The sequence below is a fragment of the Taurulus bubalis genome (genome assembly GCF_910589615.1).
Source record: "Taurulus bubalis genome assembly, chromosome: 4".
NCBI classification, from domain to species: domain Eukaryota; kingdom Metazoa; phylum Chordata; class Actinopteri; order Perciformes; family Cottidae; genus Taurulus; species Taurulus bubalis.
The window spans coordinates 7,709,256-7,724,130 of record NC_136592.1 but is presented as its reverse complement, the minus strand read 5'-3'; the positions used below and the strand labels follow the sequence as shown (position 1 = coordinate 7,724,130).

Genomic DNA, 14,875 nt, shown 5'->3' with positions numbered 1-14,875 from the left:
CGCGTCAGTTCAGCAAATCCAGAGAAGGAGATTATTGTGGTTTGAGCTGTTCGTAAAGTTCTGTTTTCGAGGCCCATACAAAGGATTGGACACTTTTAAATGTCTGCTACACATACATAAACGCTACGGAGTGGCAACACCTTTTATTCTTTTCTTTTTTTTGACATGTTGGGCATGTGCGCGTACACAGAAGGGGTTTGTCTTGGGGTTGAGGACATTCTCGCCATCTCTCGAACACTTCTAGAGAACTGAAGCCATCGCTTGTAGCTAGCGGCCTGTAGCCCGGCCACTTCCCCTTAGTGCATTTGCGAATCTTGTTGATGAGTAACGTAGTTCATCACTTCAAACCCAAAACACGGCCGTGTGCGCCTGGGTCGGTCAGAGGGTTGTCTAATGAGTGAAAAGGGGTTGATCCTGAGATTTGTTTATCGAGTGTTCGGGTTTCATGTCGGTAAAGTGAGCTGTGCGGACAGTTTTGAAAACGTAACTGTCAGAGATGTTGGTACACCACTTATACGGAGGAAGCTCTCTCTTTACCATCAAGTTGATGAATTACCTTGATTTTACATGTATTTTACATTCCAATTCAACTGTTGTCTGAAACAGTTTCTGACTTTAATGAACCAAAAAAAAAAAAAAAAAAGGTTTGCTCAGCTGACATGGAATTGAGAGTGCGCTTTTGCAGCCCGCCTTTACGTAATAGTTTGTGAAGGGCAACCACAGCAAGTCTCTGCACGTTCGAGCCTAGTAGACCGCCACCACATTTGTAGGCCCCTTGGCTGCATGCACTCTTTTGGTTGTTGAGAGCCGATCGGGTCGGAAACAATTCTGTTCTAACAATATTACATTAGTAATAACGATAAATCATTGTTTTCTTTGCAGCTGAGGCATGATATTGGTCACGGGTGAAGTCCACTGCACCTTGCTAAACCGCAACAAGCTGCGAGAAGTGTGTGTGTGTGTGTGTGTGTGTGTGTGTGTGTGTGTGTGTGTGTGTGTGTGTGTGTGTGTGTGTGTGTGTGTGTGTGTGTGATAATAGTGCTATCATAAAAATTCATGAAGGCGCACCACAACACCTTGCTTTTTAAGCAAGCGTTATATTGACGCCCTTTAATTATCAAAAAAGGGAAGTGCCAAAACCACAAAGATCCAAGTGATGGCGTGTCAAGTATAAGAGGTTACAGTTTCACACGGGCTCTGTGTGTTTTTACAGAAGTGGAAGTAATATCTGTCATGTTTTATTATAGTGTTTTGCTTTCATTCATTTATGTTGTCCATTATATTGTCATGGAAATGATAACACTATAAATGTGAAGTCTTTCTGTTGGAGACGGTCAGTGCAACCGAGTAATTTACATTGAAAAGTCCAGGGAAACAGTCAATGTATGCTGCGTACGAGTTTTATATTGAGCCCGATCCAAGAAGTCGACTCGGAGCTTAAAACCGTCTGATGTCAAAGCTGCATGATCCAAATGCACGTTATCAATTCGTAATGAAAAAGACAGATGACCACAAAGCAACAAATGGTCCTCTTTTATTCTCATTCATGTTTTAACATGGATCCAACGTATTTACAGTATTTATATTGGTTCCAGTAACCCAAAGCCAGTATATTTTATGTTAGAAGGCCATATTTGTGCAGAAGCTTTCTGTTGGATTGACACATATTTAAACCGTGGCCAATGCCAAGTTGTGAGGCCTGTTAAGACTTGCACCTGATCGCTGGCCTCAACGGGACCAGGTCAAGTGCTGCAATGCAGATAACTCCCCGACTTCATAAAGACGCAGTTGTCTGACGTCGCACAACAATGTAAAACCTGATCTGCATGTCAGTTATTATCCAAAAATGTCTCCCTAGTTATTGGGTTGCTGCTTACTGTCAACGATCTCTTCTCCGTTTATCTTCCCGGCCCAAAACGTCAGTGAGACTGTTTGTATATTTTGCTGGATGGGAGTTTGCAGACAGCTTGTTGAAAGATTGCTTTTCTCGGAGCAATTAGCCCACGAGAACACTACACCAGCTAAAAGGTCGGCATGTCACCCGGGAGGCCGACGAGAGCGCCGCTGAGGCGACACACGACATCGCCCCCTGAATTACTTTGATCACAGGGAAATATAGAACTTGTTGAAAGTGTCCACGCGAGCTCCCGCCATCCGTTAAAGTGCTCCGTCGCAGCTCGTTGCTCTGTGTTGCTCTGTGTTGCTCAATGCCCATTTTTTGTTGTGTGTGTGTGTGTGTGTGTGTGTGTGTGTGTGTGTGTGTTTGTTTATGAGTCTGTCTGAGTGGTTGTCCAAGGCTCAGGTCCTTCTCGAGTATCAGGTGTGTGTTTCAGAGTCCATCGTTATAAATAGACACCCCCCCCCCCCTCTCCTCCTTTGCCCCTCCAGACTTTGCAGCTTGATGTTTTCCTCTGTATCTTTTTGTCTTTTTCTGGTCCGTTGCTGTTCCTTTCTGCTGTGTCTATGTCCATCTCCCCCCTTCACCACAACTCCCACCAAATCAGCATCTGCATCTCTACGCCACACGTTTGTTCGCTGTGTTTTGAAGTTGCGACGTGTGGGCGATGACCGCTGTCTATACTGAGTCTGGTAGAAACCAAAATGTGTGCCTAAGGTTAATTGCCACACGTCTGTGCAGAAACAATCACATGCGTCTTAGTAAGTCTCACGTAATGTTAAGTGATCTGTTTGTTTTTCAGGGAAATCCTTACTGTCTTCTCTTTTTATCCAATTAATATAACATGTTTATTAATATTGAAACGGGCCACATTAGCCATGTTTTAAAAAAAATGTTTTACTTGCTACAATAAAATCCACTTGCTAAAGGGAGATGGAAAGACTGTGTGTGTGTGTGTGTGTGTGTGTGTGTGTGTGTGTGTGTGTGTGTGTGTGTGTGTGTGTGTGTGTGTGTGTGTGTGTGTGTGTGTGTCATTTGAAGGGGAAAGACTGTTTCCATTGATAACAGCACAGAGAGGTCCCTGTGTGTATTTTGAGCAGGAACTCATTGGTATTCATTGATAAGAGACTGTAGATAACAAAACAGGCATCTGGGTAAGAATAGTATCATTAAAGAAATAATAAAAAGTGTGTTATGTCAAACCTGTGCGGCCTCTAGATAGGGACTGTTTGTTTTATGTCGGATGTGTGTTTGCTCGTAGAAATAAAGTGAGAGATACGTTTGTCTTTGTGTCTGCCCCCCTTCTACTTTGCTGTACTGCCAGAGAGACGATACAGACACGTTCCTCTTTTACAACCGCATTTCTCTCTCGTTGTTTCCCGACGCAGTTGTTTCCAATGGAGCCCCGGCTGACAGACAATCTGAGAGGGGTGTTCGTCTTCATCGTCCTCCTCTCCACAGGTAAGATAATCACGCTGGGACAAAAACAAACACCTTTATCTGAAGGGGCTCTTTAAGCCTCGTGTTGATTATGTTGTCTTGTGTCGAGATATAAAAAAAAAAGCGACAATCTAACATAGCGTATGATTACAAACAGACAAAACACAACGACTTTAAGCGGCCATAACTTCTCTATATTTACGGACATGATGTATAAGTAACAGTATAATATATATTTGTCATCAGACTGTCCTTAATGACCCAGTTGCCATAGTGTGTTAAATTCATGTTTCATAATAATAATGTTGTATTCTGCCGACAAAAGAGAAAAACGACACACCTGTAGTGGGAAGGGTGTGGGCTCCAGTACGGGTCAGGGAGACTTCTAGCTTGTGAAGTGAAATTGTTCTGAATCATATCTGTTGTCTCTTTGTAAACTTGTGCCAAAACTTTAAGACTACAGACGGTCAGCAGAGAGCAGACTGTGAAAGTCCCCACGCAGATATATATCTATATTTAAGTTGAATTCTACACTTTAATTTAAATGTGAATGCGCGTACATAATCTGTAATATAAATTATAATAATAATAATGTTTTCTGTGTGTAAACCTTACAGTGTTGTTTTTAGTATGTTAACCCATGTGCCTCAATAGGGACATGTTTGGCTTTTTAATTTAATTTAAGCCACTGTGTCAATTGGCCTACGAGTGTTTGTTTTTTCAAATGTTGTTCCTCAGCTCCAATTATTATTATTATTATTATTATTATTATTATTATTATTATTATTATAGGTCTATAATAAACTATGTAGACAAAATACAGACCCTGAAGTACAAATCACAAGTATTGATCCCACAGCCATTAGAGTACAGAAACATGCATTGTGTTATATCAGGCTTTCAATCTAGAGCTTTGAGTTTGTAGTTTTTAACTATTTTCCACCAGATTTAGTAATTTTCTCATGTTTGATGTAATGCTTCAATATTAATGTTGCTAATTAAAAAACTATAATACAAATTCCCCTAGAATGACGCATACATAACATAATGAAATGTTTGAAACCTGTTTCACAACAAAATGAATGAATCTGTGGTAGTTATGAAGAGGGCTGAAGTGTGGTTTTCTGGCAGCATGTTGACACAGACATGTCTGTCCTCTTAGGAGCAACCTTCTTAAGGTTTGAGTCCATTATTCTTCAAGCAAACCAAACACAGAGCCACCTTTTGTCACTGTGTGCCTTCACATTTGGTCTCCTTCAGGTTCAAGTGAAAATGACACCGACTTGGCTTTTTGCGGGACCTGGCGCCATGGCAACGGCTCCCTGAGCCTGAACGTCGGCCTCTCCCCGGGCTGCAGCGAGATCTCCATCTCAGCAGATCAGAGCTCTCTGTCCGTCAACGGGGATATCACAGTGCAGTGCAGGCGGTCTGAAGTGATTCCCCTCGAGCAGCTCGGCCTCGACTCCCTGGAGGGAACTCCATTCTGTCTGTACTGGGAGCCACTGCTGGACCAGCTGAAGCTGCAGGTACAAGACGCTCCCATGCAGTGGAACATCTAAAAGCCAACCTAGCGCGGGTCATTTTGAAGGATAACGTGTTCCCTGCCTTTTTTTTAAAGCTGGTTCCCCGTGAGACGATGGCAGGGATTCACCCGTTTCTGTCTTCTTTCGCTGTACAGGTCGGAGGGAAGAACCTCACTCTGTGCTGGCCCGCCAGCCTGCAGGACTCCTGCTGCACCGATCTGTCTCACGGCGCCAACACACCCGAGGCAACCTACGGCATCGCCGATGGCAGGGTCAAAGGCGATCTCATCACGGACAAAATCATGACAGCCTACAAGTTCAGCGGACGTTCCATCGACTGCAGTAAGAGAGAACGAATGTGATCCACATGTGTAAATGTAATGTATTCAGAGGGACGAAGGGTCCACTGATTCTCTGCGTTAAGTCACTGTTTCCACATTGATCGTTAAAATATCCTTCAGTGCAGTCACATTCAGGTAAGACTCCAATCTTCATTCAAGCAGCTCTCAATGAACAGAAGATGTCTGGTGAAGTGTCACAGTTTAAAGTGTCGAATTTAAAACTGAGTTGTTTGCTTGCTTGTTTTTTGCAGAAGCATTATGTGATCAAGAGAACCAGGGATCCACCCAAGTCAACATGTAATTTCCTCTCTCTCTCTCTCTCTCTCTCTTTTTTTCTCAAATGCGCCAACAATGTTTTTATCATCACATTTTTTTCACATGACTTTGTCTTAATTGTCGATTCCACTTCATGTAATCGCGCTTCATGTAATCAGGGAACTTTGTCTACAAACAAGAAGCTAAAGTTAATACCATGTTATGGAGGGGGTGGGGGGTATACTCGTGCTTCTTTTTGAAAACCCTCTGAAGCCTCCATTTCACATTATGGCGGGGTGTGTGTGTGTGTGTGTGTGTGTGTGTGTGTCTGCGCAGGACTATGTCCTCTGCCGTCTGGAATATGGAGCATCCGTGCGCTCGCAGCTCTGAGGTGGACATGAAGGAGGATTTCAGAGGCTACAATGTCACGGCGCCGGTAAGGATAACACACACAAACACACAACCACACAAAATAATTCAAGTTTGCGCAGTCAAACAACAGTCGAGAAAAACAACCTCACGACCGGGTGTATTTGGCATGTATCGACGTATAAACTACCCTTCGCCGCAGTCGACACAGGCCACATCAGCAAGACTGTGGTGCCTTTCAGCTGCGTCGTCGAAAGCCAAGCGCATTTCCTCTGCAACGCAGACAGAAAGTGGAACACGCGCATACATTTTTGTGTGTGCTCCTATGTGTTTTGCTGGAACAACAGTACATATACTGTTGTTCCATGTGTAATAAGCAGAAGGGATCCGAACACTCCTTATTTCTAAGTAAGTGACTTGACATCTCTCCATGTCGCTAGTTTGGTTTTGGGGAAATAAAAGAGAACAACAACTGCTACAAAGATGAAATCAACAGTTCAAATGTCTGCTCCACAGTATAAAGCAGCTCAACTGAGGAGGCGGCCACACTGCTGTGTTTGTCCACATCCATTTTCTTTAATCAGGGGCTCCTTTTTATAGCAGGTGTTTAACCCAGTGAATGAGTAGCTGCCTGAACAGTTTCATTCAAGTCCGGGGTGGTGGTGATTCAGTGGAGGAAAATAGGTGAGAGGGTAACCACATGAAAAGCGAACGATGGCAGCGTTTCACTGACAAGTAGAGGACGGATTTTGATAGCTGACATTTTGCCTTAAAATAGGGGCGTGTGTGTGTGAGCGCCCGGCAATCCACATGCAGATCCACTGCAGTAATTACACACCCGTGTGACAGCATGGGGCGGAGCGGCAGGGTGGTTCAGCAGAACGCGACGCACATTTTACCTTGTTGACAATGTTCCTACATGCTATTCAATGGAATGATGGGGAGTCGGTGCCTCGTGGCGAGCCGGTTGGCGGGCAGTGCTTTTTCAGCTCTCTTTTCACGCATTGAATTGAGAGTTGAGAGGGATCCTCCTCTGTTGTGCTCCCAAAGGTTTCTTCCCTTTGTTCCCTTTCGAAAGTTTTTTTTCAGTTTTTTGGGCGAGTTTTTGGATGTGAGGTCCCGGGACAGGGATGTCGTATGTGTGCAGATTGTAAACCCCTCCGAGGTCAAATTTGTAATTTGTGACTCTGAGCTGTACAAAATAAACTGAATTGAATAGAGTAGGTCGACACAAAACCCTGGTGCGCCGTCTCTAACCGTGCAGTGGTCCGCTCTCTGTGGTTACTCACTTTAATTGTTTGTTTGTTTGTGTGTTTTATTCAGTCAATCAATACAATATTCTATATAATATACAAAACAGAAAGACTGAAAAGGTATAGGTAGAAGTAAAAAATGCTTATATATTCCTATCCTAAATTATTATCATTATCAATTAAATCAGATAATTAATTTGAAATAAAATAAATATATACATACATACATCTTCCATATACATACATTTCATTCACACTTGTAACTCTCAAAAAAAAAGGATATATACTTTTTTATTTTATTTTTTATTCAGCCTGTATATTCAATATTCTTTTTTATTTTGTTTTTATTACTGTTTTAATGTCTATTTCTATTACTTGATTTATCTTCTATTTACTTGTGAGCAATGCTGCTGTAATCCTGTAATTTCCCCATTGCGGGACTAATAAAGGATTATCTTATCTTATCTTATCTCTCTTATCGTATTCCGTGATATAGGCCACCAAAGGTGGAGCCGCAGAGTCCAGTACCGCCACCGTCCACCTCCCCACCGCTCTGAAGCGAGCTGCGAAAAAGACCAGCAGAGTCGTCTGCACTTTCTTCAAAAACAACTCCCTGTTCCAGGTAAGGATCCGTTTGCCCTGAGAGAGGCCAGCGTGACTTCACAGCACACGTCTGTTTATCCAAGCACCAGTTCTACTGACTGAAATACTTCAGTTCTTCTGTGTATAAATACGTGGGCTGCATTGTATCAGCGGTCGGGTAAAGGTGTGTGTGTGTGTGTGTGTGTGTGTGTGTGTGTGTTCCAGGAGGGTCACAAGGAGGTCAGGATTCTTGACGACGTGGTGGGAATCAGCGTGGAGAACGAGGTCATCGCTGATCTGTCTGAGCCAATCAGGATTGACTTTCACCATGGCGTCATACCTGTAAGTTTGTGTGCTTTTTGTGCCTTCATTGTGTCTGTGACCGTGTGATCGATTTTTCAAATCCGGTACTGGAATCTGGTGAAACTTCTTTCTTTTTTTTTTTTTTATGTATTTATTTTGATTTTACAACTTAACAAGACAGAGATCCAGAACTTTATGGAAACAATACAAAGTAAAAGGAGAAATTAAGAAAAAAATCGAATAAACAACCACAGCAAATAATATCACATTTGCACATCACCAGTCTGACATAAGTACATCTTGGTAATATCATTGGGTCAAGTCAGCATCGGTACCAGTGTTTTTAATCTGGCAGCGCAAAATCCAGTCCGGAGGGGTCGACCACGTCTAAGACCGGTTTCCATATCTTGACAAATCCATGACAACTTTTCCAGAGGAAGAACTTCCAACATCCTCTTATACCAATAGAAATCCAGAATTTAAGAATTGTCTTTTGTGCTATATACAACAGTATTGCAATCAGTTCAGCGTTGTTGCTACTCCTTGCACTGCTCACTTTAGCTGCCAAAATACAGGCACATTTTTTTTTAAATTTCAATTACATTTATTTTGCGTAGCCCAAAATCACAAATCACAGATTTGCCTCAGATATGTTTACAATCTGTACACATGCGACATCTTCTGTCCCGGGACCGCACATCGGTTCAGGAATAACTCCCCCCAAAAAAACATGGGTACAGAATGAACAAATAACAGAGTTACAACACATTGGATGCTAAAAACACACCTATCCCAAATTCAGCAAGAATTTGATGCTACATACAGTGAACTAATATCTATACATTTATATTAAATAATATAAATATTTTGATGGTTCACGTCTTTTTCACAAACTCCAAATGTGGGTTTGGTTGCGGAGACTGTTTAAAAAAACAAGACGCACTTTTTCATCTCTGTGACGTCTTCCTCGTGATAAACAGGGAACACGCAGAAACCACTTGTTCATACGCTGAGGCCATCTGTTGCTTCCCTTCTGCGATGGGACTGAAACTACTTGTGGTGGTGTTTAGACACGCAGGAGGCAAGACAGAGTTCAACTGGTAACGAGACGATGACTCTATATGACCCACAAACGTAAAATCCAGAAGATTGTACATTTCTATAAAGTTATTGTCATCTATGCCACCGGGTCGGAACACAAAATGAAAGTTTCTTGGAGTAACTTTAAGGCAAGGCAAGTTTGTTGGTATAGCACATTTCAACAACAAGGCGATTCAAAGTGAACATGAAACCATTAAACGCATCAAAACATAATGCAGAAGAAAACAGGATTTAAAAACAGTGAAGAACATTCATTAAAATATTTAAAAAAAAAATATATATATATATATATATATATATATAAATGGAATAGAAGTTGCAGTGCAGTTTAAGAAATAAAATGAAGTACTTCATGTGTCTATAGTAGCAGCCACTGAATCAAATGATGCAGTCAAAGTACCTGAAATGTTGTTCACATGAATACAAACAGGCAGCATCTGAATGGGAAATTATTCCAGCTCACATCTCTCCTTCCCCTTTTTTATTTCAGAAACTGCATTCAAGGAAATGCGTGTCATGGGACACCAGGAAAGGTTGGAACACTTTTAACAAAAACAATATTCATATATCTGTACTTCCCTGTTTATTTGGCTGTTACTCCCGTAGATGGTAATTAAGCATGTTTACGTCTGTATCTTCTCCGTGCAGATCCGTTGCTGGTCAATTGGTTGGTGGATGGATGCAAGACTCGACAGAAAGGAGTGAAACACACCGAGTGCCTCTGTAACCATCTGACTTACTTCACTGTACTGGTGGTGAGTCGTGCAAGCAGACACACACGCCGGGGAACTGAGAAATGAATATACTGAGCATGAGCAACATTGATGAGTCAAGGAGGTCCTCATAGATATGTGATGTCACACACATGTCTTGGGAACGGAAAACAGCTGTATTTTGATGTACGGGCATGTTTGCTCTGTCTATTACAGCAAATGGAGCCTCGCCCAGTGCGCCATCTCCTGGCCCTGACTGCCATTACATCTCTGGGCTGCGCCGTGTCTGCGATCAGCTGTGTCGCTCTCATCGTTTTCCTCTGCAGGAAGAGGTACTACTACTTTTACATATGCAGTTTCTCAAAAAAGATACTTTCTTATTTCATTTTTAAATGAGCTATTAACTAACCTACTCATTTCCATCCCACTCTCCCTCTAGCAGGCGCTCCAAGGAGCAGTCCATACCCATCCACCTGGGCTTAGCCGTGTCTCTCGGCCTCCTCAACCTGCTCTTCTTCTTCACTGCGGTCCTGGCCAACATGGGAGGGGAGAGCGTGTGCGTCTGGGTGGGGGCGGGCCTCCACTACACCCTGCTCAGCTCCTTCACCTGGATGGGCATAGAGGTTTTCCACACCTTCTGGTTGGTCCACATGGTTTTCAGCCCCTCCCCGAAGCCCTGTGTGTGGAACCTGGTCGGCTTCGGTGAGCGCAATGAAGTTGAATATTTCTTTCGTGGCACTTTAAGGTGAACGTGATGCTAATGTGTGGACGCTCGATCAATCCCCTTGCAGCTCTTCCTGCCGTTCCTGTAATCATCCTGGCTGCAGTCGGGGACATTTATGGACTGAGAGAGGTGGTGCCAAGCGATGACGTCACCAATCCTTATCGGATGTAAGCACGCTTTATTATTAGGACGAAGATATTTGCTGTGGAGAAACAGTGCCTGGATAGTGTATGAATAAAAACACAGTGAAGTCACACTCCCCACGATTACAGCAGCATTCAGCAGGAATGCAAATTCAATCTCAACATTTTCTTCGTCCTCTTTCGGGATCGTGCTTTTTCCTCTCTGAATGCATTTTGTGTTTCCAGGTGCTGGATGAAAAACACCCACAAGGCCTTGCTGGCCCACTATTTCACCAACATGACAGTCCTGGTCATCCTGGTGTCCTCGGGCATCGTGATGCTGTTCCTGGTCTACAGGAAGATCCACACCAGGGATGAATGGAGGCAGAACCGCGTGGCTTTTCTCAGCATCTGGGGCCTCAGCTGCCTCTTTGGGACATCTTGGGGTTTGACCTTCCTGGACTTTGGGCCCCTCTCTGACGTCGTCCTCTTCCTCTCCTGCATCCTCAACTCGTTTCAAGGTCCGTGCTCGAGGTGCACTGCGCCAGTTAGTCTCTCCAGACTGTTTTCAGCAGACTTTAAAACGGCATTGTTGTCACCTGGGCAAATATCCCGATGATTCAAAGGGGAGAAAAAGACATGAAATAAGCCACAAGCTACATATTTGTGTATTGTTATCATCATCTTATCATCACCACCTTCACAGAACTATATATAGTCAGGGGTTTGTTGGCTGTTGGCTCAGAGATTGCTGACTGTATCTGGAGCCAGCGGCCCATTGTATCAGTGTGGGAATGAGACAATGGTCGTGGTTAATCAAGGTTACTGGTGCCTATCAGAAGAAAAGCTGCTTCCCCTCTCATGCTGGTGCATTGTTTTGAATCAAGTCCAGAAGCTCAACTTGTGAACCCCGTTTTTGCTGCGCATTGGTAGTTCAGTAAGAGAATGCTCTCTCTGTGGCCAACGGGACAGTTTTAGGATACAACAGTTGTTCCATTTGAGTTTTATAGGAGGTGGGTGGTGTAATGTGAGCTAACCTGAGGCTCCAACACATTCCACTCAGCGCGTAAAGAAATACTTCATTTGGGAGAGACATTTTATTTGATTTCTTGGTAAGTTAGATGAGAAGATCGATGCTCCTCACAGGCCTTCAAGGTAAATATGAACCTGCAGCCAGGAGCCTGCTAGCGCAGTCACACACAATAAAAGTCTATTTGAGGCCGGCCTCGACTGTTTTTTTGTGCACAAGTGACCCTGAAAAAGTGATAACTAGATAGAGAAAACAAAGAGGGTGATTGAACCTTGTTTTATTTATTGTTTTTGTTGCCCTGCTCTCCCAGGTTTCCTCCTGATGCTGCGGTTCTACATGCTGAACTGGATGCGGAAGCAGGCCGGCGGCTCTTCTCTGGGCAGCACCAGCACCGGGTCGACCCGGCAGCACATGCTCCAGCCGCCGGAGAAGAGTTAGATGGACGGTGCGGTGGCACGGCAACGCTCCAGGACTCAAGCTTTTTATGTAAAAAACAAACAAACAAAACCAAATACAGTCTTCTTATCAAGGTCGAACTGCTCGCTGTAGATTTGTTCGCCTCAGCTGGCAGGGAGCGAGCTCTCCGTACGTCCTCCCCGCCTCACAGTCCTGCTCCACCTCATCGGAGCACCCGCTCAGCCAGTGTCGCGGACGTCGTCATCCTCGTGGGTGCAAATGGTGTTCGTCAGTCATCTCTCATCAGACGTTGGATCCATTTTGCAGTAAGTGTTGTTTGTGTCATTAGAGCTGCAGATTGCACTCGGATGAAGATGAGCTAAATGGGATCAACGCCTCGCTGGGAGAATTTTTAATCAACGCCATCCGCTTAGCGGTCCAAACCGGCTGAGAGGAGAAAGAAAGAAAAAAAGGACTTGATGGCTTGATTCATCTTCTCTGAAGAAGAGAGGAGAAGAGAGGAGACTGTCACTCGGGAAGCCCGTAAGTGTAGAAGGCCAGTGGGAGAAGGGAAAGAATTTATTTGAGATTCTAAATTATAAACTGGACGTAAAGTTAGACTTTGTATCCAGACAGGGAAACATTTTGTCTGTAAAGAAAGAAAAACATATATATATATAAATATATATATATATCATAATCATTATTATTATTATTATTATTGAAGCTCTCCTTGAACCTTAGATAAGCTTTTTATTTTTATATTTGTACTTTACTTTTTAGCACTTTAGATTTTCAATCTTTTCAAAAAATGAAACAAAAATAGCTCAGTGGTTTGTCTTTTGTATGGTTTTAATTTGCACAAGAGATGACATTTCATTTACAGTGTGTGTGCATAGTGGAATAGATACTAGCTGAATGTTTTGTAATAGATGACTCCAGGATCACTCCATTTTTTTATTATTATTGGTCCAGGCCATATTCAGACCACCAGTCAAAAATAATGAATGTCAAAAATAATAATTTTCTTGATCTTTGAAATGGACCAAACAAGAGTTCATTTAAACTCTCATTATGGAAGAATGGGGTCCGATTTTAAAATCAACGTTTTATCTTCATGTACAGTAAATATTATTTTGTTGAATATGAGATTTATTTTCGGTGAGTTTTTAAGATGCTGTGATATTTGCACTTTTTTATTATTTTTCTAAGTTGACATTATATTAAATCCCTCAAATGATTGTTTTTGTTATGCGAAAGCAGAATAAACCGAACATCTTTTGGTTAAAAGTAAGTCATCCGCCTCCTTATCTTTGCCCCGTGCATATCCTCCTTGGAGTTTTTATTTATTTATTTGTATTTCTTGTTCTCTTCACAAACATGCAGCTTGTTTGCGGCCAAGAACTCTCCATGTATCTGCCGCTCTGTGTGCACGGTACTCCTCCAAGATGCTGGTGCTGAGTGTTGCAATGAAAAGTGTCCTCTCTTATACGACGTGTATCACTGCCAACCGACCCAGACCCAGACACACCAGGCAAACGGGACCTCAACCTAGACCCGTAAATACGGGAACTCACCGGCTGTGCAGTGGCTGTTCCTCTGCTCCAAAGAGAATCATTATTGGTACTTCGATTAGTTTCGCTGATGAACCCGGAGTCCTGCACATTGAGGCCCACGATGAAAACAAGTCGTGCATTGTGTCCTCCACAGCTGTGTGTGTGTGTGTGTGTGTGTGTGTGTGTGTGTGAGAGAGAGATTTGATGTCCTTCCCCTCTCATGGTGGCAAATAAGCAGAGCAACGCAATCAAATGTACTTGAAATATCCACATAACAGCTCATTGGAAATTTTTGTGGTTCCCTCCTTATAAAGGAGCGGCAGCCGACGAAGCACGTGTCTCCTGGGCCTTCTTATTGTCCTGGTAAATACTGACCTGAGGTGGGAAACCCAGACCCTCCAACATGCCCCTGCACTCTACCCGTCATGTATCTTACCTATAGGACTGCCGACTGGGTCCTGTGCTCCGTGCACCCGATTGCTCTGCAAAACCTGAGTTTTGTGTGTGTACATCTTTGTTCCACCATCCCCGACTCCTCACTCACATGATAAAAGAACGTAGTGTCCAGGGGCCCGGCCCCTCGGCCCCTAGCAGGCCCGCTCTAATTACACTACTGCTCTCCAGCGCCGGTGGCACGGGCCTGTTTATGGGATGGAGGGGAACGTGATGCGGGCAGATGCGGCACGTTGGCCACTGACCACAATATGATGATAATGTGTAAAAAATTAAAAAAAGAATCCTGATTTACATTTTTAGAGAATGTACACTGTGGTGTTCTGTTATTCACAAGAGATTTGTCTGTTTCACAATGTTTTCCTTAGAACCATTTTTAAACATTTATTTTTTAGGAAGCTGTGATGGAAATATATTGCACAAATATGTCTCGGATAATATTGACTTTCCTCACTCGTGCAGCTATAAGTACAGCATCTCATTAAAAAAAAAGACAGACTGAATGCAGTGTTGTGTTCTCAAAATAACCCCGACCCATATGAACGCATCACCCACCGACGCGCCTATAGCAGCGGTCACGTGACGGGGCCCCTCTGAGCAGCGGCGCCGGGCCGCCTGTTCGCGGAGTCTGGTCTACGGATGCATTTGATCCGGGAAGCCGCGTTGGCTGGCTGTCAAACGCGCTAAAGGCCAGGAGGCGAAGCAGCACAGGTAAGACCGGGGACTGTCGGGGGAAAAAGATGTCTCTGACCGAGCAAGGAGGCGGCCGAACCGGGACGTCCGCGTGGGTCGGTGTTTTTCCACGCTAGACCTGTAC

General features: G+C 43.5%; 1 protein-coding gene across 1 annotated transcript; it reads left to right on the top strand.

Annotated features, from left to right (window-relative positions):
- Positions 1 to 3,294: 3,294 nt before the first annotated feature.
- Positions 3,295 to 13,318, top strand: LOC306735908 (adhesion G-protein coupled receptor G5-like; the record flags this gene model as incomplete). Its single annotated transcript, XM_079217478.1, has 13 exons — positions 3,295 to 3,358; positions 4,598 to 4,863; positions 5,016 to 5,218; positions 5,793 to 5,892; positions 7,575 to 7,700; positions 7,886 to 8,002; positions 9,555 to 9,597; positions 9,713 to 9,819; positions 9,994 to 10,109; positions 10,220 to 10,479; positions 10,569 to 10,668; positions 10,870 to 11,144; positions 11,964 to 13,318. 13 exons carry the CDS (start codon positions 3,295 to 3,297, stop codon positions 12,089 to 12,091), a joined length of 1,905 nt encoding a protein of 634 aa, XP_079073604.1. The 3' UTR covers positions 12,092 to 13,318.
- Between the last annotated feature and the right edge of the window lie 1,557 nt (positions 13,319 to 14,875).